Source organism: Neofelis nebulosa, chromosome 17 (assembly GCF_028018385.1).
Source record: "Neofelis nebulosa isolate mNeoNeb1 chromosome 17, mNeoNeb1.pri, whole genome shotgun sequence".
NCBI classification, from domain to species: domain Eukaryota; kingdom Metazoa; phylum Chordata; class Mammalia; order Carnivora; family Felidae; genus Neofelis; species Neofelis nebulosa.
In genome coordinates, this window is record NC_080798.1 from 44,852,704 (window position 1) to 44,879,579 (window position 26,876).

The following is a 26,876-nucleotide window of genomic DNA, read 5'->3' on the forward strand; positions in this document are numbered from 1 at the left end:
GTTTAGAAAAGTGTGTAGAAAAGATAAATAAACTTTGGATAAAGAACGCTTAAACCAACAGGTAGTGAGAAATAAGACCAGGTATGAGTGGGCCTTGAAGTCTGTGGTTAAGAATTTTCATCCAGAGGCAACTGGGTGGCTCAGTCGGTTGAGTATTCAACTCTTGGTTTTGGCTCAGGTCATAGTCTCACGGTTTGTGAGTTCAGGCCCTGTGCTGGGCTCTGTGCCGACAGTGCAGAGCCTGCGTGGGATTGTCTTTCCCCCTCCCCCCATCTCAAATAAATAAAAAGAATTTTCATTCAGTAGAAAACACAGTTGTGAACTACTCAAATTCAAAGGAATGACACAGTAAACATGCCATTTGTGTAAGTAAGGGCCAGAAGAGACTGGCAGTTAGGGAGGCAAAAAACCAGGCTGTTGTGTAGGTTCTTTTAATTTTTTTTTTTTTTTAACGTTTTTTATTTATTTTTGGGACAGAGAGAGACAGAGCATGAACGGGGGAGGGGCAGAGAGAGAGGGAGACACAGAATCGGAAACAGGCTCCAGGCTCCGAGCCATCAGCCCAGAGCCTGACGCGGGGCTCGAACTCACGGACCGCGAGATCGTGACCTGGCTGAAGTCGGACGCTTAACCGACTGCGCCACCCAGGCGCCCCCAGTTGTGTAGGTTCTTAATGTGGGTTCTGTATGTGTCCACTGAAGTTGCCATAAAAGTCATACAGGCTGGGGGGCCTAAACAACAGAGATTTATTTTCTCACAGTTCTGGAGGCTAGAAGTCTGAGATCAAGGTATTATTAGCAGCCTTGTTTCCTTCTAAGGCCTTTTCTTGGCTTGTGGATGGCCATCTTTTTGACTTCCCCATGTATGTATATGTGTCCTGTCCTCCTCTTATAAGGACAACAATCATGTTGGATTAGGGTCCACCCTAATGACCTCATTTCAACTTAATTACCTTTTTAAAACTCTATCTCCAAATACACTCACAGTCTGAGGTACTGTGGGTTCACCTCAACCTACAAACCTTGAGGGGACACAATTCAGCCCATGAAAGAGTCCATGGAAGGGCTTTAGAGGCTTCCTGATTCCCTGAGCTTGAATGCTGTATTTTGCATAAATGAATACTTGTCTGAGGAGTGTCCACAGCATACAGCTGATTTTCAAAGGGGTCTAGGATCCTCTAATGGGCCATTGTGTTAACTGACTGAAGAAGGAGTTGAAGCTGTGAGATGAAGGCCTAAATACACCATGTGCCTCAGTAAACATGATATGGAGCTCGGTGACCTAGGAAAGAAGAGGTGAAGCTGACTGCAAGACTTATGGTGAGGCACTGGAAATTCTGTTGGAACTGGTATTGAGGGAATGGGGATTTTTATTTGAGGAACTTATTTAAATTTCATGGCAAATTGTGCAATTTCTATGACTGTCACTTAAAAACACTGGTGATTTTCCAGGGCGCTTGGGTGGCTCAGTCGACTGGTCAAGTGCCTGACTCTTGATATCAGCTCAGGTCATGATCTCATGGTTCATGAAATGGAGCCCTGTGTTGGGCTCTGCGTGGACAGCATGGAGCCTGCTTGGGATTCTTTCTCCCCCTCTCTCTCCCCCTTCCCTGCTTGCGCTCTCTCTCTCTCAAAATAAACTCTTCCCCCTTCCTGCTTGCTCTGTCTCTCTCAAAATAAATAAACATTAAACAACAACAACAACAACAACAAAAAACTACTGATGGTTTTCCAGAAGTAAGTGGATTCAATGAAACTAACCTTCTGCTTAGTATGTCCTTATGAATATTTTCCTAAAAAGAAAGTCACAGAGCTACAAAACTGTCACCAGCTGCTGCTCATTAAGAATGTGGTTAGCAGATGTGGGTTTTCATAGTCATAACGCATGAGATAGTTAATACATTTTTGTGGGTTTCAGATAAATAGTGGTTTACCTTGGTGGGATGAATTTTAAAATGTGCTTGCATCAGCTAAACGATATATGCACCTTTCCCTCTTTTCACATCATGTTTGTGCTGGAGAGAAAAACACATTTTAGGATATTTCTCCTGGAAGGCAAAGGAGTACTGCCTATTGAAAGGGACAATTGATCTCACTGTCTTATAACTGGGAAAGAGTTACGCATGGATAAATTTTCAAAGTTGCATGTTGGATTGGTTTTCTTACAAGCTTCATTCTTCCTTTGGTCTCTTCTTTAGTAGTAATTGAGCAGCTCTTGTTTTTGCTCCTCTGGCATCTGGCCGCCTTTGTGGTGGTGACCTTCAGGCTTGCTAAGGGCTGCAATTTTGCCTGGGGCCCTCCTTCCTTATGAAATTACACAACACTCAAACCTTGGAACGAACCCCAGATCCACTAATTCTTTCCTTTGACGGACTCTTGGCAATATGTACTCCCTTTCAACCAAACTGTAGCTTTATACAAGATCTGTTTGTCACCAAAATTAATTTGGCCATTTGTTTTTTAATCCTGGAATCAAATGGTATTATGGCAGACACATTCCTAGATAAAGTATAGACTCTTAATTTGAGACTTCTTACCAAAGGCTGTATTTTTGCTGCTGCTTAAGGTCAACAGGTAACAATATCAGGAGCAGGTACTTTTTATGGAATTCTTAAAGGGTGGAAGGTACAGTATTGTAAAACAGCATACGACATCCCAGTTAACCCTTACAACCCCCATTAGAGGCAGAAGGTATCTGAATTTTTCTGAATAAGAAACAGGTTCATGGGGCGCCTGGGTGCTCAGTCGGTTAAGTGTCCAACTTCGACTCAGGTCACGATCTCGCGGTCAACTGGCTCAACTGAGCCACCCAGGTGCCCCTTAACCCCCTCATTTTAAAAGAGTAATCAAAAATAGGGGTGCCTGGATGGCTCAGTCGGTTAAGTGTCTGACTTCAGCTCAGGTCATGACCACTCTGTGAGTTCCAGCCCCACGTCAGGCTTTGCACTGATAGTGCAGAGCCTACTTAGGATTCTCTGTCTCCCTCTCTTTCTGTTCCACCTATGCCTCTCTCTCTCTCTCTAAGATAAACAGAAAAATATACAAAGGAGTAATAAAAAATAAAGTAGCAATGATCCATCCCTTGTTCTGAGAAACAGAATAGTAGTAACAGCCTGTTATTACATATTGATAGGTGACAGGAATGAAAGCTTATTAGGAATTATCTCAGCCATTTCCTTTTTTAGAGGTAGATAAAATAACATGTTCAAAGAATTATCTAATCTTGTCTCACTGTCCCTAAGAAACCGTGGAAACAGATGTGTACTCTTTTTGTTTCAGATTTCATTATCCACAGTAAGTAGATTCCCACTACTTGAGATTTCCTAGATGGTAATTTTCACTCTGCAAGGAACCAGTAAACCTTCAGAGGGATTATTTGAAATGACTACAGCACAGGAGGCACTGAATTTCAATCAATCACATGTTTAATGAGTTTCTTCTCAGCAAGGCAATATTTTTGGAATAGCAGGAAATGAAGTCAGTGGGTGGTCCCTTCTGTATTTTATAACCTACTTGGGCAAAACAGGCAGGCATACAATAAAATTGTTTAGAGGAAAAATCCCCCCAAAATTGGGTAGACAGTGAAAACTACGATGAGATCTTGCTAGGTGGGAAAGTAGTTGAGAGAGGCAAGGAGGTGTTTGGAAGGATGCCTCAGTGGGGAACATGCAGGACATCATTGGGAGACACTGACTGGATGAGTTTGGCTAATCTGAAAGTAGTGATGAGAGAGAACACTGAAATTTAGATTCTGATGGAGGACCTTGTGAAAGCAGTTCAATAAATTTGGAATTTTAAATGGATATATTTACAAATAATTTTTTAAATGTTTGAGAGAGCACCAGCAGGGGAGGGGCAGAGAAAGAGGGACATAGAGAATCCCAAGCGGGTTCCATGCTGTTTTTGCAAAACCCTACTCTGGGCTAGATCTCAGATCATGACCTGAGGCAAAATCAAGAGTCAGAGGCTTAACCCACTGAGCCACCCAGGTGTCCCTAAAAATAGCTTAAAAACTCCCAAATAATCCAAATAGCAATCTTCATTACCTTCTCTGTTCCTAGAGCTAAATATTTTGTTACATAACTTACTATCTTATGTAAGTGCCTTTATCTATGACTTCCTCCAGCTCTATTGATCAAAAGGTATTGATACTTTTAGAAATAATTTATAGCACTTCTCTTTTGCTAATAAAGGTGTCTTCAAGTGCCCAACCTCTGGATAATTATGCATGTAAAAGTGTTCAAAATAATGCTTATACTCCAAGGAATCAGCTGTCAAGTGCTCTCTCAAAAGCAGAAATTTCATGTAACTCAGGCCTCTGGGGGCTCACACCTCAGCTGGAGCAAAGCCAGAAACGTCTGTGACTGCAGATGCACTTAGGCACATTGGGACCTGCTGGAACGGGGAACTGGCCTCACTACAATTGATTTAGGAGAGGATTGGAGGTTTGAGCTTCTGCTGACATTTGCAGCTTGGAAAATCCTGCTCCACTAATTGCAAAGAGGATTCTGCTGTAACGATTTTTTTTAGTAAGATACTTTTATCATTTTGAATTCTTTCTTCATTTGGGCTCTGGGTACTTTCCAGTCTCCATTTTTATCGTTTTAACTCCTAGTATAGGAGGCTCTTTGAAAGTTCCTGCCCACACATGAATGTGCATTCATAGAGAGGTGCAAGAACATGGCTCACGAGCTTCAACATGTACTTCATGAGCAAGCAGGTATACAGACCCTTTTACAGGAATTGGTGTACATTCCCTCTGCTTGTAGCCCTACTCCCAACAAGTGAAAACATGGGGACTGCGCTTTTAGGGCTGAAGGGAAGTTAGAGGGCACCTTGACCTCATGTTTTTGCTGAGATCTGTCTCAGCAGTGTGATTTCTGGATCCTCATTTTTGAGGCTTGAGGTATGTAGTCATGCCCAGGAATCTGGGAGACCTGAGTTTTTTCTCCTTCCTCACTGTGGACTTCGGACCAGAGTCTTTGGCTCTCTGGGCCTCAGTTTCCTCAGCTCTCCCAGCCCATGAAGCTGCAAGGGGGTGGACTACACCACCTTTATCTTTGGATAAAAGCCACTGCAGGCTCTGCAGTGTGCATACAGTTTCTGGGGACACCCACCAACATTTGCCACAGCAAAAGGCCATGACCTCCAGGGCAAGAAGGTTAGATCTATAAGCCAAGTCCAAACTCTTCCATGTTTAATTATATGAAACTTTTCACAGTCCTATCCTTTTACCTCCACTGACCCTATGCTCTGTTCACATTGGATTTCTGACATCTTCCTAAGTAATCATCATCCTGTAAATATCTTTGAGGCCTACCTATAGTGGCTGCAGCGCTGAAAAAGAAACCCCTCTGTCACTCTAGGCAAGCAAATGGGTGATTACAAAGCAGAGTAACAAATGCCTGTATTCTTGTCTCCAGACCTTTCCTTATGCAATTCCCTCTGCTACACCTACTCACCTTCTATACCTCTGTGAAGCTGACCCCAAGCCCAAACGAATGTTTCTTTTACTCTGCTCTCAGGGCGTTTTCTACATGTTACTTAACAACACAGTATCACACCAGGATGGTTGGTTCTCCACTCTCCTCCCCCACTAGACCGCCAGCTCTCAACTGTGGTACATTTTATTCAGCTCATCTCCAAGCATCAAAAGGAGCACAGGGCTGAGCACTCAGTAAATACATAATGAACCAATCAATGCAAGAGTGAACGTGCAACCCAGTCTTGCAGACTTGCAAAGTGCTTCTTGAAGCTGATTTTGCTCTCAATGCCGGGGCTGCTCCCTTGAGCTACGCGGTGGAGGTCAGGAGCTTCGGGGGTGGCCCTTGGAGACGAAAAGAAGGAGGAGAACCTGAGATGGAGCCCCAAAGCGCTCAGGATATCCATATCCAGCGAGCAGCAAAGAACCAGCCTAAGCGCTGCAACTTAACCTTCCGGAAGCAGCTCCGCCCGCCTCTCCCCGCCCCTCCGGACGATGGGCGTGGCCCCTTATGAATAATAAACGACCGCGGTGGGAGGGGGGGGGCCGGGCCCGCCCCCTCGGGCGGGAAGGGGGAAGCGCCGAGGCTGCCTGACTGGAATGAGGGTAGCTGCGGCGACTGCGGCGGCGGGAGCGGGGCAGGCCATGGCGGTGTGGACGCGGGCCACCAAAGCGGGGCTTGTGGAGCTGCTCCTAAGGGAGCGCTGGGTTCGGGTGGTGGCCGAGCTCAGCGGAGAGAGCCTAAGCCTCACCGGCGACGCTGCGGCGGCTGAGTCCGAGCCTTCTCTAGGGCCGGCGGCGGCCGCCTTCAACGGCCTCCCGAACGGCGGTGGCGCCGGCGACTCGCTGCCCGGGAGTCCCAGCCGCGGCCTGGGTCCCCCGAGCCCTCCCGCGCCGCCGCGGGGCCCGGCGGGCGAGGCGGGCGCGTCGCCGCCCGTGCGCCGGGTGCGGGTAGTGAAGCAGGAGGCGGGCGGCCTGGGCATCAGCATCAAGGGCGGCCGCGAGAACCGGATGCCCATCCTCATCTCCAAGATCTTCCCGGGGCTGGCGGCCGACCAGAGCCGAGCGTTGCGGCTGGGCGACGCCATCCTGTCGGTGAACGGCACCGACCTGCGCCAGGCCACCCACGACCAGGCCGTGCAGGCGCTGAAGCGCGCGGGCAAGGAGGTGCTGCTGGAGGGTGAGCGGGGCCGACGGGCGGCGGGCGGGCGGGCGGCGCTGGGCCGGCCGGCGCTCACTTTGTTTCTTCTATCCTGCCCTTTACGGAGCGGGTCCGGTCCCTCCCCCTCCGCGTCCTCGGCTTCCTTGCGCTAGTGGCCCGGCTCCCCCTTGACTCTGCTTGCTAGGGCTTGGAGTATGGAAAAACTGATGGTCCTTGCAGGAGAAGTTGGCTTTCAGTCCCTAAGGAAGAGTCGGTTGAGATTTAGTAAAATCAGCCGCGCTTGAAGCCCCGCCTCTGCACGATAAGCTGACACTAAGAACTAGGGGGAAAACTGAAGGGCTCGAGTCCTGGAGGTCTCGGTTTGCCTCCCGAGAAGTGCCCGGTTGGCGCTTTCTTCATTCACATCTGGCTTCCTGGGGCGAGAGGGTCTGTTAAAATAAATAAATAAAAAATCACCCACACCCATGCCAGTGGTATGCTTGGGCAAACCACCAAAACTACTGGTTAATTTATGGGAATTTAACCCATCATTGGCTCTCAACAATAACCAAAAGAGATCATAGCACTTCATTGAAGACGGAAAGCTGAAACAGCAAGTTCGTGTGGCTAATGAGCCTTGTTTAACAGTGGAGGCTCACGTGTTTGAACATTTACTGCCAACTAGAGTTTTGCCCCTTTTGCACGAGACTGGTGCCAGCTTCCTACCATTCACAGGCATGCTGCTTCAAGGCTTTAAATGAAGCCTGAAATGTTAAATCTCAAGATAGGTTTGAATAGCCACTACTTTTACTTTAAGTGTATAGTGATCTGTAACCTGGATCCTTCGTGATGAATTTATGGCAGGCCAAATTAAATCTCATTTCTTTGAAGGACCCATCCATATTGGAGGTGGTAGAGTACTGTAAATGTGATCTGAAAAGCCAGTTGGCTTACTTCAGAAATTTGTGAGCAATTGGCTTTCTTTCACTGGTGATTCAGTCATTCAAGAAGCATTTATTACTGGCTATATAGACGAGGATATAACAGATAATGTTTCTGTATTTGGTCTCTAGTTGGGGACATGATGGAAAAATGCAAAACAACTTACAAGTTACTGATTATGTAATGCAAACTATATATAAATGCCAAGGAAATGCAAAGTTAGGAAGTAGTGGAAATCAGGATTCGTCAGGGAGGCCTTTTTCAAGGAGCTGAATCTTGAGCCAGGTCTCCAAGGAAGTAATGGACATAGGCAGAGATGAGTCAGGAGGATATTCCTGGCAGAGGAAGAACAGAAGGGACTTGGGGAATGGGAGGCCAGTCACAAACTGAGAGGTCAGAAGTCCAGCTTGGCAAAGTGATTTTCACTTTTTTTTTTTTTTTTCTTTCCAAATCTGCTTGTAAATATTTGGGAAAATGTTAGTTTGTATGTGCTCCAAGTGTGAAATTTCCATGTCCCATCTTTATAATATTCTATTTACAAGTATTATTTATATCTCACTATAGGTGGGACCAGACACTTCTCAGAAATTAGTGTTAATAAATGGAGTAAAATTGTAGACTGTGGCTTGGGTAGTGGGTATGTAAAAAAAAATTGTAACCGGGATGCCTGGGTGGCTCAGTTGGTTAAGCGGTCAAGTCTTGATTTCAGCTCGGGTCATGCATGATCTCATGGTTGGTGAGTTTGAGCCCCATATTGGGCTCCATGCTGACAATGTGGAGCCTGCTTTGGATTCTGTCTCTGCCCCTCCTGTGCTCTCTCTGTTTCTCAAAATGAGTAAAAGGAACTTAAAAAAATTATTTTAAAAATTGTAACCTTAAATATGTACCTTGAAATTGGTCTCGATGTGCATTTGGTTATAAATTCTTAGAGCCAGAATTTTTTTTAATGTTTATTTTAGTTTTGAGGTGGGGAGGGGCAGAAAGAGAGGAAGACACAGAATACAAACCAGGCTCCAGGGTCTGAGCTGTCAGCAGAGAGCCGGACTCAGGGCTGGAACCCACAAACCATGAGATCGTGACCTGAGCCAAAGTCAGCACTCGGTGAGTCAGCCAGGAGCCCCAGAGCCAGAATATTGAAGTAGTACTGTTTATGTAGTACTCGGTGGTAATGGACAGATATTTCATCTCTTTACACCACATATTTTTATTTTTTATTTTGTAGACAGAGAGAAAGCACGAGCTGGGGAGGGTCAGAGAGAGAGGGACACAGGAAGCAAAAGTGGACCTCGCACTGACAGCAGAAGGCCGGCCGATGCAGGGCTCAAACTCAGGAGCAGTGAGGTCGTGACCTGAGCTGAAGTCAGAGGCTTAGCCGACTGAGCCACCCAGGTGCCCCTACACCATATATTTTTTTAAAAACACAGCTTTTGTTTAGGTATATTTTGAACCTGGTATTCATATCAGTTAAATGAAAATCATCTAGTAAATTGTTTCCCAGTATTCATTAGTCTAAAATAGGCCACATGTGTTTTTAGGAGGAGGATTTACAAACAGCAGCATAATAACATATTTATTGAGTGCCTTTTTACCTAACACACAGGTTCTACTTTATTTTCCTAATTTGTAAAAGACAAGTAGTTTTTGAAAAAAAAAAAAAAAAAAAGGGGCAAGTAGTTTTTGTCCTTATATGTGTGTGGAAGTATGCAATTGCACTTTCAAGACAAAGAGATATAAAAATAAAATTACTTAGAATATGCAAAATCACTGAAAACAGTCATTTAATTGAAGCAAACATTATTTAAAATCGAGAGCTAAAAGATAGATTTTATGCTTAGCCCTTCAAGTTTTGGAACCGTAGTGTTCCTCCATTAGATGTCTCAAAACTTGAAAAGCTGTCTTAAGCAGCACAGTGATACTCTTTTGTGGTGTGGGCAGGGAATCTTAGGCATGCCCTTGCCACCCCCTGGTAAAGGAAAGCAGTAGTCTCTGGTTGCCTGTGGTTAGGGAACTGAGCTAAAGGGCTCCTTATTATCCCATGGATTTGTCAGGATTATTCATTCATACATCAAACATTACTCAACTCTGCCATGTGTCAGAGGCGCTTGAAGTTCCCTGATTCCTGCCCTCAGGAAGTTTGGAGTTGACATAAGAGAGAGAGGGGAGAAATTACCGCAGCAAAGGGCTAAAGTGATGTTATAATAGAACTCTGGAGAGGACACAATAGAAGACCTTAATGGGGATCAGAGGTTGAGGATGCCTGGGAAAAGGTTGATGGTAAAGCTAAAGTTTCCCCTAAGAGAAAGCTGCCACCAGAAAATACACACAAATGAGAAACATTACGAAGTTATTCTGCCCGGTGAGGGTAAGTACAAGTGAGGACTTTGTGGTCAGACAGACGTGGGTCTGTTTCTGAGTAGTGGTTTGTAACCCCTAGGCAAGTTACTCAACCTTGCTAAGCCTTGGTTTCCTCATCTGAAAAACCAAGATGATGATAATACCGCCTTCAAAGGGTTGTTATTCATTTGATACTTTTTGATATCTGGGAATATGGCAGTAATCTACAATAACAAAAACAAAACTCTGAATGAGGAAGGTAGGACTGGGTCATGAAGGTATGCTCTGAATTAACACGAGCACTCTCAGAATAGCCAGGATAACAAGTTAAAATCCAAGGTTCCATTTTACTTGAAAAGAAAAACATGGTAAGAAAAAGAATTACTTTAGGCGAACAGGTTAAGAAATGAGTTTGCGGGGCACCTGTGTGGCTCGGTTGGTTAAGCGTCCGGCTTTGGCTCAGGCCATGATCTCATGGTTCATGGCTTTGAGCCCCATGTCGGACTCTGTGCTGGCAGCTCAGAGCCTGGAGCCTGCTTCGGATTCTGTGTCTCCCTCTCCCTCTCTGTCCTTCCCCTGCTTGCTTTCTGTCTCTCTCTCAAAAATAAATAGACATTAAAAAAAAAAAGAAAGAAAGAAATGAGTTTGCATTTCTTAGAAGCAAAGATTCTTGTTTTCCTATTTTCCTAACATCTCTTGTATAGGCCAACATTTTTATTTTTAATTTGCATTTAGGGGCACCTAGGTGGCTCAGTCGGTTAAGTGTCCAGCTCTTGATTTCAGCTCAGGTCATGATATCATGGCTCTTGAATTTGTGCCCCGCACTGAGCTCTGCCCTGGGCTCTGCGCTGGCAGCGTGGAGACCGATTGAGATTCTTTATCTTTTCTGCCTCTCTCTCCGTCCCTCCTCTGCTCATCTTTTCTCCCTCTCTCTCTATCCCTCCTCTGCTCATGTGTTCTCTCTCTTAAAGTAAATAAATAAACTTAAAAAATTTTGCATTTAGTTTCCTATTCCTCTGATTTTTTTCTTCTTCACATTTACCATTCAGAACATTACCCTTGATTTTTTTCTAATTTTTTTGTTCTTCTTTTTTATTTTATTTATTGTTATTGTATGTATTTATTTATTTATTGTAGAATCTTACCCTTGATTTTAAATTTTTTTATTGTTTTATTTTTGAGACAGAGAGCATGAGCGGGGAAGGGGCAGGGAGAGGGGAGACATAGAATCCTTAGAAGGCTCCAAGCCCTGAGCTGTCAGTGCAGAGTTCGATGCGGGGCTCAAACCCACAAACTATGAGATCATGACCTGAGCTGAAGTTGGACACTTAACCAACAGAACCACCCAGGCACCCCCATACCTTACCCTTGATTTTAGCCAAAAGGTCAAGAAGTGATTTTATCACTCAGAACCTTAAAATTTGCTACTCACTGTGTACTTGCAGTTTTAGCTAGTGACTGTTAGCATTGATACTAAGATATGCCATGCAGAGTTATTTAGATTTTAAGCATAAAGAGGTGACTACTCACCTGTCAGATATTAGATGTTGAATTTAGTGTATCCTGAGTGCTAAAAATAGGGTCTAAGTAGCTTCTAGCATTTATATTTTTTAGGGCTATGAAATAAACTAAGTGAACATAAATTAGACTATACATTGGAAAATGTTCCAGAAGAGGTTAGGGAAGACAGTTTTAAAGTGTTCAACTTAAGATTTGATATTTTAAGGATGCCTAGATAGCTCACTTGGTTAAGAATGTGACTTTTGTTTTCAGTTCAGGTCATGATCTCAGGATTCGTGAGTTTGAGCCCCACCTAAGTCTCTGTGCTGACAGCACAGAGCCTGCTTGGGATTCTCTCTCTCCCTCTCTCTGCCCCTTCCCTGCTGGCATACACACACTCTCCTGCACTCAAAATAAATAAACATTAAAAAAAAAAACGTTTGATAATTTGAGAAATGATCAGTACTTTTGAAGCAATTCTCGTTGGAATATTGTTGGAAAATCATTTATTGCCTAAATGTAATTCTAAGTTTTGTTATCAAATCTACTGAAAAGAAAATGGTTAAGTGTATAGAGGAAGTGGACTGGCATGAAACGTATCTTGAAAATTGAAAATAATTTTTGTATCCAGAATGGCTTGAGATTTTCACTGTTCTATATAATATGGTTCGTTGTGTGTGTTAGGGGACATGTAACATATTGCTGACATTACTAGGCTGCTAAGTTAAAGAAGCTAGTTTGGATTCCTATACTGCCAGTTTCTTCAGTGTATGTTGGACGAGTTGGGAGTCTTCTAAGGAAAACATTTTACATTTTCTTTGAGATTTTGTGTGTGTAGTCATTCATTTATCTCTACAAGAACATCTAAATTGTCCGGAAGTTTGTGTTTCTGTGTTCCTTTCTTTTTGTTTAACTAGCCTCATCATGTTTCACTTGAATGATTAGACATGTTTATATGAGAAACTATATTTTTGTAACCAGTTTACTTCTCATAGAGTCTCGTGCTAAAATATGTCCCCCAAATTATTATCAAAATATGAGAAGTTTATTGATTCTAATATGGAGTGGTTATGAAAATTCTAAGAACATTTTTAGAAACCAAAACCAGGCTTTAATTTAGATCTTAACTGATAACTCAGTAACTTTAATATATTACCTGCTGTGTAATTCTTCCGGGATAAAGGTTGCTTTACTTTGTGATCAAATGTGTGTCTTTGTACATAAGGAATGAGGTACAGCCTGTGGCTGTGGAAGTGTCCAGCTATTCTGAGCTGACTATTCAAGGATCCAATCACTGTTCCTGGTTAGGTTTACATCCTATCCTAATTGAACAACAAATAATGCCACTTGCTTGCATTTTCCCCTAAATAAGATAATAATGCCTTACATTTTTATTAACATTTTTAAATTATCCATGCACTTTTATCTGTATTTTCTCATTTGTCCTTTACACAGTCCTTGGAAGTGATGGGCATTTTATCTTTGTTTTACAAATGATTACGCTAAAGTTCATTAAAGTTAAGTGAGTTACTAAAGGTCTCAGAATTTCTCTTGATTTTTAGAGGAAAAATTTTAATGCTCTTTGGGCAAAAGGAAAAATCTTACCAGGATTTTTTAAAGTTGTAAAGTCTCATCTTCTGGATGAGGAATTAATGACCAGAGAGGTTAAACGACACGTTTGAGGTCAACTAGCTAATTAGTGGTGGAACTTGGACTAAAACCCAGGTCATTGCTTTCTGCCTTGTACTGTGCTACGTACAGCCAGTCACTCAGGTCTCTTAGGATCTCCTGAACATTATCATGTTGTAATGTGTTGTGAGAGGTCAGCGTGCAAAATAAGTTGAAGGTAGTCCCTGGTGTCTAAGAGCTGACACTGAAATTGGAAAGAGAAAACTGCCACACAGAAATTGATCAAATGGGTAGTACTCCCTCTTCAAGAGTTCCCTGAGGGGAATGATCAGTTATAGGGTGGAAGAGCAGAGTGTGCCGTCATGGGGAAAGGATCATTTGATCTGAGGCTTGAGGGACAGGTTGCTTCCCTGTAGGTGGAAGTCCTTCCAAATTGAGGGGATAACCTGAGCAAAAGCCAAAATGAACTTGACATATGATAGGAAGTGAGGAGAATAGGATTGAACTTGGAAGAAAATAAAGCTGGGAAGATAAATTGGAGCCAGATTATGCAAGGCCTTGAAAGCCAGCCAGAGGAATTTGGACCTTTTTCATTCTGTCAGTCAACATTTATTAAGTACCTACTGCAAACAAGGTGTTGTGGTAGATGCTGGGAATTAAAAATTGGGAGTAATCCCCACCCTTTAGGCTAGGAAGGAAATAGTTATAATAGGTTTGTGATAAGTGCTTTAAAAGAGGTGAGAATTTGGTGCCCTAGAGGAGAGAAAGAAGTGCAAAGGAGACAGCGTGTCAAAGGTTGGAAAGTGATAAGTAGCTGGTGTGTTGAGAGAAGTAAAGCGTGGTAAGTAAGGTACGGGAAGTGTGTACTTGGGAAGATGGGCGGAGGCCAGAGATCATCAAGTGCCTTGTGTGCAGTGCAAGCAATGGTCTCTCAGTAGGGCTTATATTTGCTTTTCAACCCGAAAAAAGAATTTGAGCTTTATTAATATTTAATGTATTGGTGACACTTGTTCTCTTAGTCTTACAAGACAGGGCCATTACACATTTGGTACACAAGGTGAAATCTCAAGGAAAGAGTGGAAGCTTCACAAAGCAAAGGGATTGCTAGTGGCGACCTTACTAATTTGTCTGCTCTTGTTTTATTTATTTGTTTGTTTGTTTGTTTAGTCTGCTATTTTCATACCGCGACTTACTGCAGTTTTCTTGAGCATGATTGAGTGGATATATTGCATGTGCTTTTAACTAAATTAGTCTTCACAAAATAAATGAGTGCCTTAAAGATTTGCACAAAGAAACCGTGGATTGAAGGCAATTATAACACTATAAACAATAACAAAAAGGCAAAGCCAACATTTCTCCTAATAGGAGCTCTTTGTCACATCTCAAGGTAACCCTATCGTCAAGAAGTCAGCCTAGAAAATGAAATTGCCAAGAAGACTTATTTGAAATGTGGATTAATACATTGTCATTATTAATGAACTTGACCCTAAGAGTATATTCTAGTTTGAGTAATGTAGTAACAATGATAGTATGACATCATCAGAAATATGTTAGTGTTTTTATTTCATCTTCATCTCATTCTTTCTTGATTTCTATATTTTATGGATGTTTAATAATATACATATATTAGACAATATTCACAGATTGAGAGTGTAGGCTCACGCTTTTCCTAATGGTGTGTGCTGTCAGAAGTTTTAGGCCTAGGAGCCACCAGGTTAATTTAAAGGGCTTTAAATGAGGTAGTGATGGGGTGCCTTGGTAGCCCAGTAATTTAAGTGTCCAACTCTTGATTTCAGCTCAGGCCATGATGTCACGTTCATGTGTTTGAGCCCCACATCAGGCTCTGTGTTGACAGTGTGGAGCCTGCTTGGAGTCTCTCTCTCTGCCCCTCCCCATTCATGTTTTTTCCCCTCTCTTTCTCTCAAAATAAATAAACATTAAATAGAAAATACTAAAAATAAGTGAGGGAGTGATGTCTTAGGAGGTTCAGAGTGGCAGATGGAGTGTAGGAGCTCAAGACATGACGTAAGGGAAAGCAGTTAGGAAGCTGTTGTGACACCATAAGGATATTGAGACTGAAAAATATTGAGATAGAAACAGCAGGTCTAAATGATCGGTTTGGGGACTGAGGGAAAAAGGAAAGTGGAGGAAACTCCTAGATTTCTGGCTTAGGAAACCAGATAACAAAATTGACAGGGGAGGAACTCTGTTTTGGGTGAAGATAAGTTTGGTTTTGGACGTGGTGAATTTGAGTTACCTGTGTGACATTCTGGCACAAAAGTCCAATAGCGGGTCTGGAGTGTGGTCTATAGTGAAGAGAAATGTGAGAACTGAATGAAGACTTAGGAGATGTTAGGGTAAGGTGGTAATTGATGCCATGAGGATAGATATAATCATCAAGAGAGGATGCAAATAAAAAAGGGAGATAGAACCAGGATGGAACCCTGCAGAACCTCTACATTTGAAGCAAGGAGTGGGAGGAGAAGAATCTGGAAAGAAATGGTCCAGGAGGTAGGGAGAGAGCCAGGAGAAAATGGTGCTGTGGAAGTCAGTGAGGCAAGAATCTGAAAAGGAGGATGTGATCAGCATCAGAAACCAAGAAAGTAAAGAACAAAAATGAAATCTGTTGGATTTGGTAATTAGAGAACCGGCTCATTAAAGTTCTCATAAGAGCAATTTCAGCAGAATGACAGGAGCAGAAGGCAGTGAATAAACTATGCTTTTTAAAAGTTCTCAGAAAAATCAAAGAAGCAAAGATGGTAACTAGAGTTGAATGAAGTGTCCAAAGAACGTTTTAGTTTTGTAGTTGGTTGTTCTTTATTTTGTTTTACATGGGAAATAATTGGGACATATTTGTAGAGCAAGGAAACAAGGCCAACAGGCAAGGGAAGAGGCTGAAGAGATAGAAGGAGTGGGGAACTGATGCAATCCATTTTTGAGCCAGGAAGTGACATGATGGGAACAGAATTTTGGGTTGGCAGCAGTGGATGATCTGGATCCAATGCAAAGAGGAAAGACAAAAGGTAGGAAAAACTACAGCTGTTAGAGTAAAAAGCAACCCAAAGCAGAGATGATAATCATTGAATGGGGTAGTGGTGGTAGCTGGGAATAGGTACGAAGATGCAATTCAGGAAACATATTAAAGCAGATGATTTTTGCCAGGGGTCAGCAGAATCCACCGGGGACCTTTTTCCACCCAGAAAGCCTCCTTCTGACTGCCTGTGCTCCCAAAGATTTGACACGTGTGGAGAATCTCTGGCAGTGCGCCTCTGTTGCTAGCCAGGCATTTGATCCATCAGAGACATTAGGTGGAAAATTGAGAGCCACTGTTTTCTTTTTTTTTTTAATTTTTTTTTTCAACGTTTTTTTTTATTTATTTTTGGGACAGACAGAGACAGAGCATGAACGGGGGAGGGGCAGAGAGAGAGGGAGACACAGAATCGGAAACAGGCTCCAGGCTCTGAGCCATCAGCCCAGAGCCTGACGCGGGGCTCGAACTCACGGACCGCGAGATCGTGACCTGGCTGAAGTCGGACGCTTAACCGACTGCGCCACCCAGGCGCCCCGAGAGCCACTGTTTTCAAGGAAGAAATGATGGGCTTTGGGTACAGATTGGATATCATCAATTAGCCCTGAGATTTCTCTCCGGGGATAATAGGAGAATGGTTGTTGACAGTGGGAAAAAATTGAATACTTTGGGAGGGTGTTAAGCTTATACATTTAGCTTTATTATAAAGCACTTAGGTGATATAACTGCTGGCTCTGGGCACTGAGAAGAAAAATTTTAGTTTTATAAACAGTACTTTACATCTGGTCACACAGCATGAGAGCATATTCTTCCTTTAAAGGGTTTGCCCCCCTAGATTAGAGAAAGGAGCTGTTAGCTTCAGAGAAATGATTGTATGTTCTGGTACACTTAATGTTTTGTGTCTGGAGAAAGACAGTTGATGTACTCACTTTATGTGAGTGCCATTCTAAGGAAGCTACGCTGATTTCTTCATACAATTTGTGTTTGATTTCATTTTAAAAACAAATCTCATGAAATGATTTTGTATAGGAACAAAGTACCAGTGATTATGGTGTCAGTAGATTGGCTTTTTGGAAAGAGTAAAATAGTTACTAAACTCCAACTTGGTTTGTTTCTGTAATCTGGCTCGCTAGAAGTTGCTAGAATGCTTTGACATATAACTACAGTTAAGAATAATCTGTCATGTATATAAAATGTTATACTTCACAGTCAGAAAATGGGAAGCTATGATTTGAAAGGGATTCAGAAAAGTCACAGACTGGGGCACCTGGTGTCTCAGTTAAGTGTCCGAATCTTCATTTTGGCTCGGGTCACGATTTCATGGTTTGTGAGATCAAGCCCCACAGGGGCCATCAGTGCAGAGTGTGTTTGGGATTCTCTCTCTCCCTCTTTCTCTGCCCCTCCCCTGCTCATGCGTGCTCTCTTTCTTTCTCTCTCTCTCTCGTTTAAAATTTTTTAAATGTTTATTTTTGAGAGACAGAGCATGAGTGGGAGATGGGGAGAGAGAAGGAGACACAGAATCTGAAGCAGGTTCAGGCTCTAAGCTGTCAGCACAGAGCCCAACACGGGGCTCGAACTTTTGGAACACAAGATCACAACCTGAGCTGAAGTTGGACACTCAACCAACTGAGCCACCCAGGCACCCTCTCTCTTATTTAAAAAAAAAAAAAAAAAAAAATCATAAACTTCTTTATTAGTAGTAAAAGGAGTTGATCAACAAAAAAATTTCTGAAAGAGAGTATATATGCCTTATTTAATATGCTTTTGGTTTTAAAGCACAGAAGGCTATTTAAACTAGTTTAAGTAAAATAGTGGTGGTGTTGTAAAGATACAGACAAGTCTTAGGACTCCAGAAAAAACTAAGCAGCCCTGCGTCAGTGATGTCAAGAACCAAGGCATTGCCATCACTCCCTCTCACATTTCCTCATCTCAGAGCTTATGCTTCTCTCTGAGAATGTCTTTTGCAAAAGCTTTGTTCTAGTCTTTTTATGGTCTCATTTTTTTACATTTAACTCTTTAATCTACGTAGAATTTATTTTGGCATATGGTCTGCCATAGAGGTTTAACTTTATTTTTCCAAACAGTTAACTGATTATCTTAGCATTATTTGTCAAATAATGCTCTTGCATGAGTTGTCAAATAGATTGATGGGGCTGCCTGGAGTGCCATGTAGGGAAAGATTCCAAAGCCATACCTGGGTCCAGCAGGAAAGCATGCTCTGCTTAATTAGTGATGTCTGCAATGAGTGTGCCGCCCAGGTGAGGTATAGTACACATGCTGTGTATCTGTCACCGTAGGCATGACCTGGCCTTTCCTCATTGATTTGAAATGGACCCTTTTATATAATTAATTTGTTGTATTCTGCAGTCTGATTCTGGATTTTGTATTATATTCTATCTGAGTGTTTTGTAACATACTAAACTATAACATACTAAACCTTTAACATTTAATATCTGATCATTCAAGTGAACTATACGAGTCAAGAAAAATTTGAAAAATAACAGTAAACAATTGCAGGGTGGTATGAGAGTATACTTAATTCTCTGGGTAAATTTTAGAATGATTTTATCATTAAAAAATCCTTTAGGATTTTGATTAAAATTGTATTAAATTCATAAATTCATTTGAAGAAAACTAATGTCTTTGTAACACCAATTTCCCAATCATTCTGCCAGAAGTACTGGACCTCACTCATCCATGTTCCAATCATGTGGCAAGGAGTTCTGATTGGCCAGGCCCAGATCATGTACTCACCTTGGAGTCAGGGAATAGGGTAATCCCCCTGGTTCTATGTGGACTGAAAGTGGGGTGTCTCCAAGGATAGTCAACATGGTGTTACTAGAAGAAAGGAAAATGGATACCAGGCAGACATAAACAACAGTGATCTACTATGATGTTCTAAAAACATCAGAAGATGGTCTTAATTACTCTATTAGTTGAGGGATTTAGAAACTTTATAGACAGATATAAAAGGAACACAAGAAGAATACACGTGGGTACAGATGAGCTAGTTAGAAATTTTCAAAAACTTTTGACACTCTGAAGTGACTAATAAATCATTCCCAGCATTTATTTGAGTTTTTGAACATTACTTTTATATGAATTTCAAGCAACTTCACAAGTATGCATCATGACTGTGTTATAACAGGGACAACAAAAATGTATAGATAGAGCTCAGGGGCAGGCCTTGAAGGTAGAGGTAGGTTGGGATAGAGAAAAATCTTTGTCTATTGAAATAGATGCATACAGTTTTTAGTAAGAAGTATTTTTGTTGCAGAAACCCATACCAAACTGAGCAGAAGTGGAACGTATTGCCTCACATAGTTCTTAAGACTGGGGGCGGATCTAGGTTTAGATCCAGAGGGATCCAAAGGCTCAGATTATCTTGGCTGCAACATCTCCTGCTGTGGAGTCTAATTCTGCCTAGTCAGCTAAAATAGCATTGGCAGTCTAGGAATATATCACCCTAACTTAATAACCCCTGTTAAAAAAGAAACATTTTTCTTCTGGCACCTGCATTTCAGTCTCTGGCAAGGACTCTGATTAGCTCTGCTTTGTCCACCTCTTCAAACTAGCACTATTTCTAAGGTGATGGAGACTGTGATCTAGACCTGGGTCATGTGCCCAACTCTGTTATATCGAGATTGGCATCCTCGCCAAACTGAAATGTGGAATGGGGTGGTTTCTAGGCAAAATTGCTTCTGCTATTACAGTGCAAATGTTGAAGCTATAGAGTTAAAAAACATTTTTTTTTTTTAAGGTATCTGTATGCCCAGCGTAGGGCTCGAATTTATGACCCCTTAGATCAAGAGTCATATGCTGTACTGACTGAGCCAGCCAGGTGCCTCAAAATATTTTATAACTAAATTGTAAATTAAAAATTAAAACAATGGAAATAATGATGTTATTGAGAGCTCAGTCTGCTAAGCTCTTTTAATTTTTTTTAAGTTTATTTATTTATTTTTGAGAGAGATATGGGGCTCGAATTCACGAACCATGAGATCATGACCTGAGCCAAAATCAGATGCTCAACCAACTGAGCCACCCAGGCACCACGTAACCAAACTTTTTTGGTGCACTTCCATTTTTGGTATATTACTATGTTAGTTTACTGTTGTTGTTGTTGTTGTTGTTTTAAGTGTTTATTTATTCTTGAGACAGAGACAGAGTGTGAACAGGGGAGGGGCAGAGAGAGAGAGGGAGACACAGAATCTGAAACAGGCTCCAGGCGCTGAGCTGTCAGCATGAGCCTGATGCGGGGCTCAAACCCACGAACTGTGAGATCATGACCTGAGCTGAAGTCGGACACTTAACCGACTGAGCCACCCAGGCGCCCCTGTGTTAGTTTACTTTTGAAAAACATCTCTAAACCATATTTACTTTTACAAATAAATGTTTGCCCAAATGAAATACAATCTGTTTCACTGAACACTAAGCGTCTTGGATTTACCTCCTTATTCTGCTGTAATTGGTGGCCAGTAGAAGTATTTAAATTGTTAGCTGTTTTCATTGCAATAAGGGCTATCTATATTTTTAAAAACCCTAGTAAACAGTACTACATTTTAGGTGCTAAGGATAAATGTTTGGCATTAGTCTCTTCAAAGATTATTAATTACATTGTAGAATAAAACTGCATTTGTTTTTCAATGAACATAAAGTAAAAGTAATTGAAAAAAATTAAGCTGGCTCTGGGCAAATATAAATTCTGCCAAAAAATAAGACAAAGACTAAAGTGATATTTCTGAAAGTCACTGCTTACCACAGATGTTTTAATATTGATCTGCTTTGTCTACCTACAGTGTCATAGAGTTGATTTTTGTACTTGTTAATTTCGTTTCTGGATATGGAGTACTAATATTACAAGATTAGTCTATGGCATTGATATTGGTAAATAAAGAAATAAAATAATTTTAAATGCTGCCAAGATGTTTTTTAGTAGCCAGGTCTGGCAGATTTATAAATATATTCATATATATTTGTATATATATTTTCATGTGTATATTTTGACAAGAAAAATGTTTTCCCTCTGCTTCTCTCTAGGGAGATTGTGGTTGTGAGAAGGATCTGGTCCACTCTTGTTATTCTTCAACCAACCAGTTTCCTCCCGCTCTTATCTTTTTGTTTTTGGGTTTTTTTCTTATATTTTCTTCTATTTCTTTTGTGCTTGGGTCTCAAAAGAAGTCTTTGGGATCTTTAAGATATCTCCAGTCCTTGGGACAGAAACTACCTGAGTCTTCTGACACCAAAAATACTTCTAAACCCAAGCACAAGAGGACAAGATACTTGGGAGAAAAATAAAGCAAAACATTTCTGACGGCCATTAGCATTCTATGTAACCTTGGAAAAAATAATTTCAGCATTAAGGCATCGTATTTCTTATCTATTAAAAGTAGGATGCCTTCTAGTTCTCATATTTTATCACTCTAAATATAAGATAGAGAATGAAGTGGGGCGCCTGGGTGGCTCAGTCGGTTGAGCGCCCGACTTCATCTCAGGTCATCATCTCACGGTTCATGGGTTCCAGCCCCAGGTCGGGCTCTGTGCTGACGGAGCTCAGAGCCCAGAGCCTGCTTTGGATTCTGTGTCTCCTTCTCTCTCTACCCCTCCCCCGCTCGTGCTCTGTCTCTGTCTCAAAAATAAATAAACCTTAAAAAATATTTAAAAAAAAAAAAAAAGATAGAGAATGAAGAGTTGTTGTTAAAATAAGCTGATTGTAGGGGCGCCTGGGTGGCTCAGTTGGTTGAGCGTCCGACTTTGGCTCAGGTCATGATCTCGTAGTTCGTGGTTTCGAGTCCCACAGCGGGCTCTGTGCTGACAGCTTGGAGCCTGGAGCCTGCTTCAGATTCTGTGTCTCCCTCTCTCTCTCTACCCCTCCCCCACTTGTGCTCTGTCTCTCAAAAATAAATAAATGTAAAAATATTTTTTTTAAATAAACTGATTGTGTACAAATACATCATGGATTGTCAGAGGGTTAAAATATAATCAAATTATTTTTAACACTAAAAATACCCTAAATACAATTTAATCTCTTTTTGATCATTCAGATGGAGCCTCAGGATTTGTAATACCTTATTGTGAACTTTATTGTTGTGATAAACACAAGTGTCAGATAAGAGATTTTATGTTGTAGATCTGCAGATAAATCAGCCTTTGCTTTTCCATCTTTCATTGTAACTAATCTCCTTTGGACCAACACAGGCAGCATTTATAAAGCTGTCTTCTTCAAGCAGAAAAGAATCACTTAGGAAGAAGGAATATTGAGTAATCTAGATTGCAATTAATTTTGCCACTGATTATTGTGTAACTTGAGATTTCTTCATTGTTCTTTAGTGAATGAGGGCAAGACTCTCTTAATGAATATTGGCAAAGAAAGACCAAACTCTAGGACTTAGATGCCAAATAATTCCTTTCTCTTTGTCCTGTTTAGTGTGAAAAATCAAGAGAAAGGGGGAAATTATTTGCAATAAATATTATATTTGTATTGGCCTTTGTTGTCAAGCAAATCTACTCATAATGATTTAGATGTTTGGAATATTTTGATTAGGTAAGGAATCAACATCTTTTGAAAAAGTTTTATGTATTCTCTATTAGCATTAGCACACTGGCATGAAATTATTTTTACGCCAGGCATTCTCCTGTAGACTGTGTCCTTGGCACCTAGCAAAATATCACTCATATCACTGTTACCATGTATGTTTGCTAAATGAAAGAAGGATGGAATATACAGAGCATTAAATCTCAAGTATAAAAAGGTTATTTAAAATACAGGTCCCTAAAAATGCTCTTTCAGTGTAGTTTATTTTTTAGGTCTCTGGAGTTGAAATAAAAGAAAAATAATGAACTTGTTATACACCAAATTCAGGATATGATTACTTCTAGGGCATGAGAAGATGAATGGAGTCAAAGAGAGGTTTATGGGGGCTTTTTGTGAGGAAATAAACCTGAACAAATATGACAGAATGTTTAAGATTGATCAAGTTGAGTTATATGAATGTTCATGATATTGACACTACATTTTTTTAGCATATTTTTTTTCAATTTTTTATTTTTTTTTTACTTTTTATTTATTTTTGAGAGAGAGACAGAGCATGTGCAGGGGAGGGGCAGAGAGAGAGGGAGACACAGAAGCAGAAGCAGGCTCCAGGCTCTGAGCTGTCAGCACAGAGCCCAACGCAGGGCTCGAACTCACGAACCGTGAGATCATGACCTGAGCCGAAGTCGGACGCCTAACCAACTGAGCCACCCAGGCGCCCCTTTAGCATATTTTAAATATTTCAGTCTTGAAAATTCAGATGAAATTAAAAAGCTGTCAGATTATTCTTTGTGCTGGACTATTTAACTATCACTTGGATTAATTCTGATTCCTTAACATTTTTGAAAATTGGAATATAATTAATACAATAATATGTTCTTAGGTGTTCAGCCCGATGAGTTGTGGCAATTATATATACCTGTGTAACCACTACAGAAGCTGTTGAACATTTCTATCACCCCCAGAAGGTTCTCTTTGCTCTTTCAAGTCAATTTCTCTCCCTATCTTCAGCCCAGATAACTACTTTCTGATTTCTTTTACCAGTTTTGTTCTTGAATTTTATGTGGGAATGGAGCCATACAGTAGGCACTGTCTTGCATAAGGCTTCTTTCACTTGTCATCATGCCTTTGAGATTCATAGTTTTTATCTGTATCAATTTTTTTTTTTTTTAGTAAGCTCTATGCCCAACGTGGGACACGATCTTATGATCCCCATATGCTCTTGGGGTGTCTGGATGGCTTAGTTGGTTAAGCATCTCACTCTTGGTTTCAGCTCAGGTCATGATCTCATGGTTTATGAAATTGAGGAAGTGAGGCTCTGGACTGCTTGGGATTCTTTCTCTCCCCCTCTCTCTGCTCCTCCCCTGCTCTCACTCTCTCTCAAAATAAATAAATGTGAAAAAAAAAAAAACATTAAAAGAAACTGCAGAACAATCCCCTAGAGTAAATGTACCATCTTACACTCCTAACAACAATGTATGAGAGTTCCAATTGCTTCATATCCTTGCTAACATCAAATGTTATTCATCTTACTATTTTAGCCCTTGTAATAGTTATGAAATGGTATTTTGTTGTGGTTTTTAATTTCCATTTCCCTGGTGAATAAAGAAAAAGCACCTTTCCACGTGTTTATTGACCATTCATGTATCTTTAAAAGTTCAAGTTCTTTAAGATATATTTTTATATCTTAAAGTTCAAGTTCTTTTAGATATATTTTTTACTCAGTTGTTTAGTTACTCTTATAGAACTCTGTATTCCAGGTACAAGTTTGTTGTCAGAAGAGTGTGTTGTGAATTTTTTTTCTAATCTGTAGCTTGTCTACTTGTTTCCATTAAGGATATTTAGCTGAGCTGCAATTTTTTCTTCACGGTTGGTGTTGTGTGTCCTATCTAAGAAATCTTTGCCAACTTCAAGGTCACGAAGATATTCCGTGTTTTCTCCTAGAAGTTTTATGGTGGCATTTCAAGTTTAGACCTATGATCCATCTTGAAATAATTTTTTCATATTGACTGTTTTTCTTTGCTATCACTTTGTCCTCAACTGATTGACAAGGTTCTTCTACCCTAAAGATCTTCATTCTTTGTCTTTGTGGGGTGATGGCAGAAGACTGCTGTGTAACTTTTAGCAAACGCTTTGCTCTACGCTCCTGACCTATTTATGTGTGTTTCCTCTTCAGCAATGGATCACTGAAGTATCAGACAAATGGAGTCCTCTCTCTCTGTTTTATTATAATTACTCCCTATCACACTTTTAGGGTCTGGTTTTGAAGCAGAATATTCAGGAAAGCCATAGGAAAACAGCATCCTGGCCTAGAAGTTGCTACCTGGAATAATGAAGTCTTACCTGTGAATGCATGATTATTTAAAAGATCTTGATGCCTCCTTTACCTTTTGTTTAAGCATCTTGTACAGTTGTAGCATTGTAATGGTATTAATGCCACAAAACTAGGAGGACTACTCATTAACGTGAATAAATGGGAGAGAATGCAGTGAGCCAAAAGTTGCAGTCTTGAACTTGTAAGACTGTCTCAAATGCAGGTCTGTACTTAAAATACCAGGCTAACTTATTTTTGCCAAGTTGATATGCTGAATGGGGAGGGGAGGATGTGGCGAAATAGGAAGGATTAAAAAGGCATGGACATAAAACCCTTTAATACTGCTTAGTAAGGTATTCATTATATCCATTTGAAGAAATCTAAAATTATTTATGGGAGAAATGTATTTTTAGGTTGGGGGTGGGGACTGTTAGTAAATCATTGGGTATTAACCAGTTTGGGAACAAAGTGCATCTGAAAGGAATGTTTAACCCTGTTAGATTGTGTTTTTGTGTTTATTGTCAACAGCAACACATCTCCCTTTCCGCCTCCCAGGAGATTCCCCTGAGAAGCTATTCCCAGATTTTTGGAAAAAAGTTTGAAAAGTTATTTTGGATTTCTTATTTGGAGGATAATAATCTTAAATTTGGTTAAAACATTCTCTTTCTTTCTTTTTTCCTTCTTGTGTTTTAAGTTTTATTTTTCATATTTAAGCTTGTACTGCACCCGGAATTTATTTTTTTATAAATTGGTTTTGTTTTGTTTTGTTTTGTTTTGTTTTATGTTTGGTTAAAACGTTTTCTCTGAGCAATCAACTCTTAATGATTCTTGTAAGATGGATCAGTTTTGCTACTTATTTTCCTAGAATTTTTCATCTCCGTCAGGTTTCTTTTGTCCTGTTTCCGGGTGGAGCGTTGAATTGCCACAATCTGCTGCAGTTACTCTGAGACGGAAGATGAATTTTAATATTTGCTTGAGCACAGTGTAATTAGAGAGGTAAAGCTGCTGCTACAAAACAACAACAAATAGTGAAGATGTAAATTATTTGTGAAATATCCACTATTGTGGACTGTTTCCTTATCCTTTCCACTAGTGAGAATGATAGAATTAGAAGTCTTGACCCTGGTAGAATTCTGCTTCTTACGTGTTTTTTAACTTACCAGCAGTTCACGCATGCCTTTTCCATGACATTGTCTCTGCAGCATCTCCTCAGCAGTAGGAGTAAGCTGAACAGCTGTCATGAACCAGTCGAGGCACAGCCTGAGAGCCATAATTAAGGCAAGAGCTAGAGAATCAGTGGCTTATTATGACCCAGTAAGGTGACGAGAACAGGCCAGGGCTGCCTCTCTTCCAGGGAAAGAGAAAGTACTGTTGAGCAGAATATACCCAAGTGAATCTGTGCTGATGATTGTGTTATATTATAGAAATAGCATTGGCTTTGGAGCCAAGGAGACCTAGTGTTCTGCATGATGTCAGGAAAATAACTTTAAGCCTCAGTTTCTTTCTCAGTCAAATGATTGTGAAGGTTATGTCAAGTTTTTTATATAACCTAGCACATGATAGGTGTTCAAAAAATGTTAACCTCACTTCCTTTCTGTACTTCATATCTGCATGGAAAATTGTTTCAGGATCTCATTCTGCCTATTGGGAGAAACTGGTGCTAGCTAGTTTAGGAGGTCAGTGAAGGAATAGAAGGTGATAGGATCCTCATTCATCTCCTTTGTATACAACCTATGTTTAGGTCATTTGCTCCTATAATTTCAGCTATTACCTGAGTATCTGTTTTGTTTAGTTACATCTTTTTGTTCCCAGCCTTTCTGTGATCCCTTACAGGCATATCAAATTTAACCTTGAGCTAGGCACACTTTTTTGCAGCCTCATATTATATGATCAAGGGGCTATAGCCTCTGGCCCTGTCTCCTCTGTTCTCTTTGGCTAGGAGGCTTTTTCATTGTTTTTGTCCTTCCCAATTTTC

The 26,876-nt window shown here is 40.8% G+C and overlaps 1 protein-coding gene and 1 long non-coding RNA gene across 2 annotated transcripts in view; one reads left to right on the forward strand and one right to left on the reverse strand.

Moving 5' to 3' along the window:
* Window positions 1-5,610: 5,610 nt before the first annotated feature.
* Window positions 5,611-6,344, reverse strand: LOC131499986 (uncharacterized). The gene is made up of 2 exons (XR_009256131.1): window positions 6,234-6,344; window positions 5,611-5,826 (listed from the first exon to the last, which is right to left on the reverse strand). It is a non-coding gene; the product is annotated as an uncharacterized LOC131499986 (long non-coding RNA).
* SNTB2 (syntrophin beta 2) overlaps window positions 6,059-26,876 on the forward strand; it is a 109,602-nt gene continuing 88,784 nt past the window's right edge. The window contains exon 1 of the mRNA XM_058708614.1: window positions 6,059-6,661. Coding sequence (XP_058564597.1) covers window positions 6,082-6,661 — 580 coding nt within the window. The 5' untranslated portion in view covers window positions 6,059-6,081. The remainder of the gene's footprint in view (window positions 6,662-26,876) is intronic.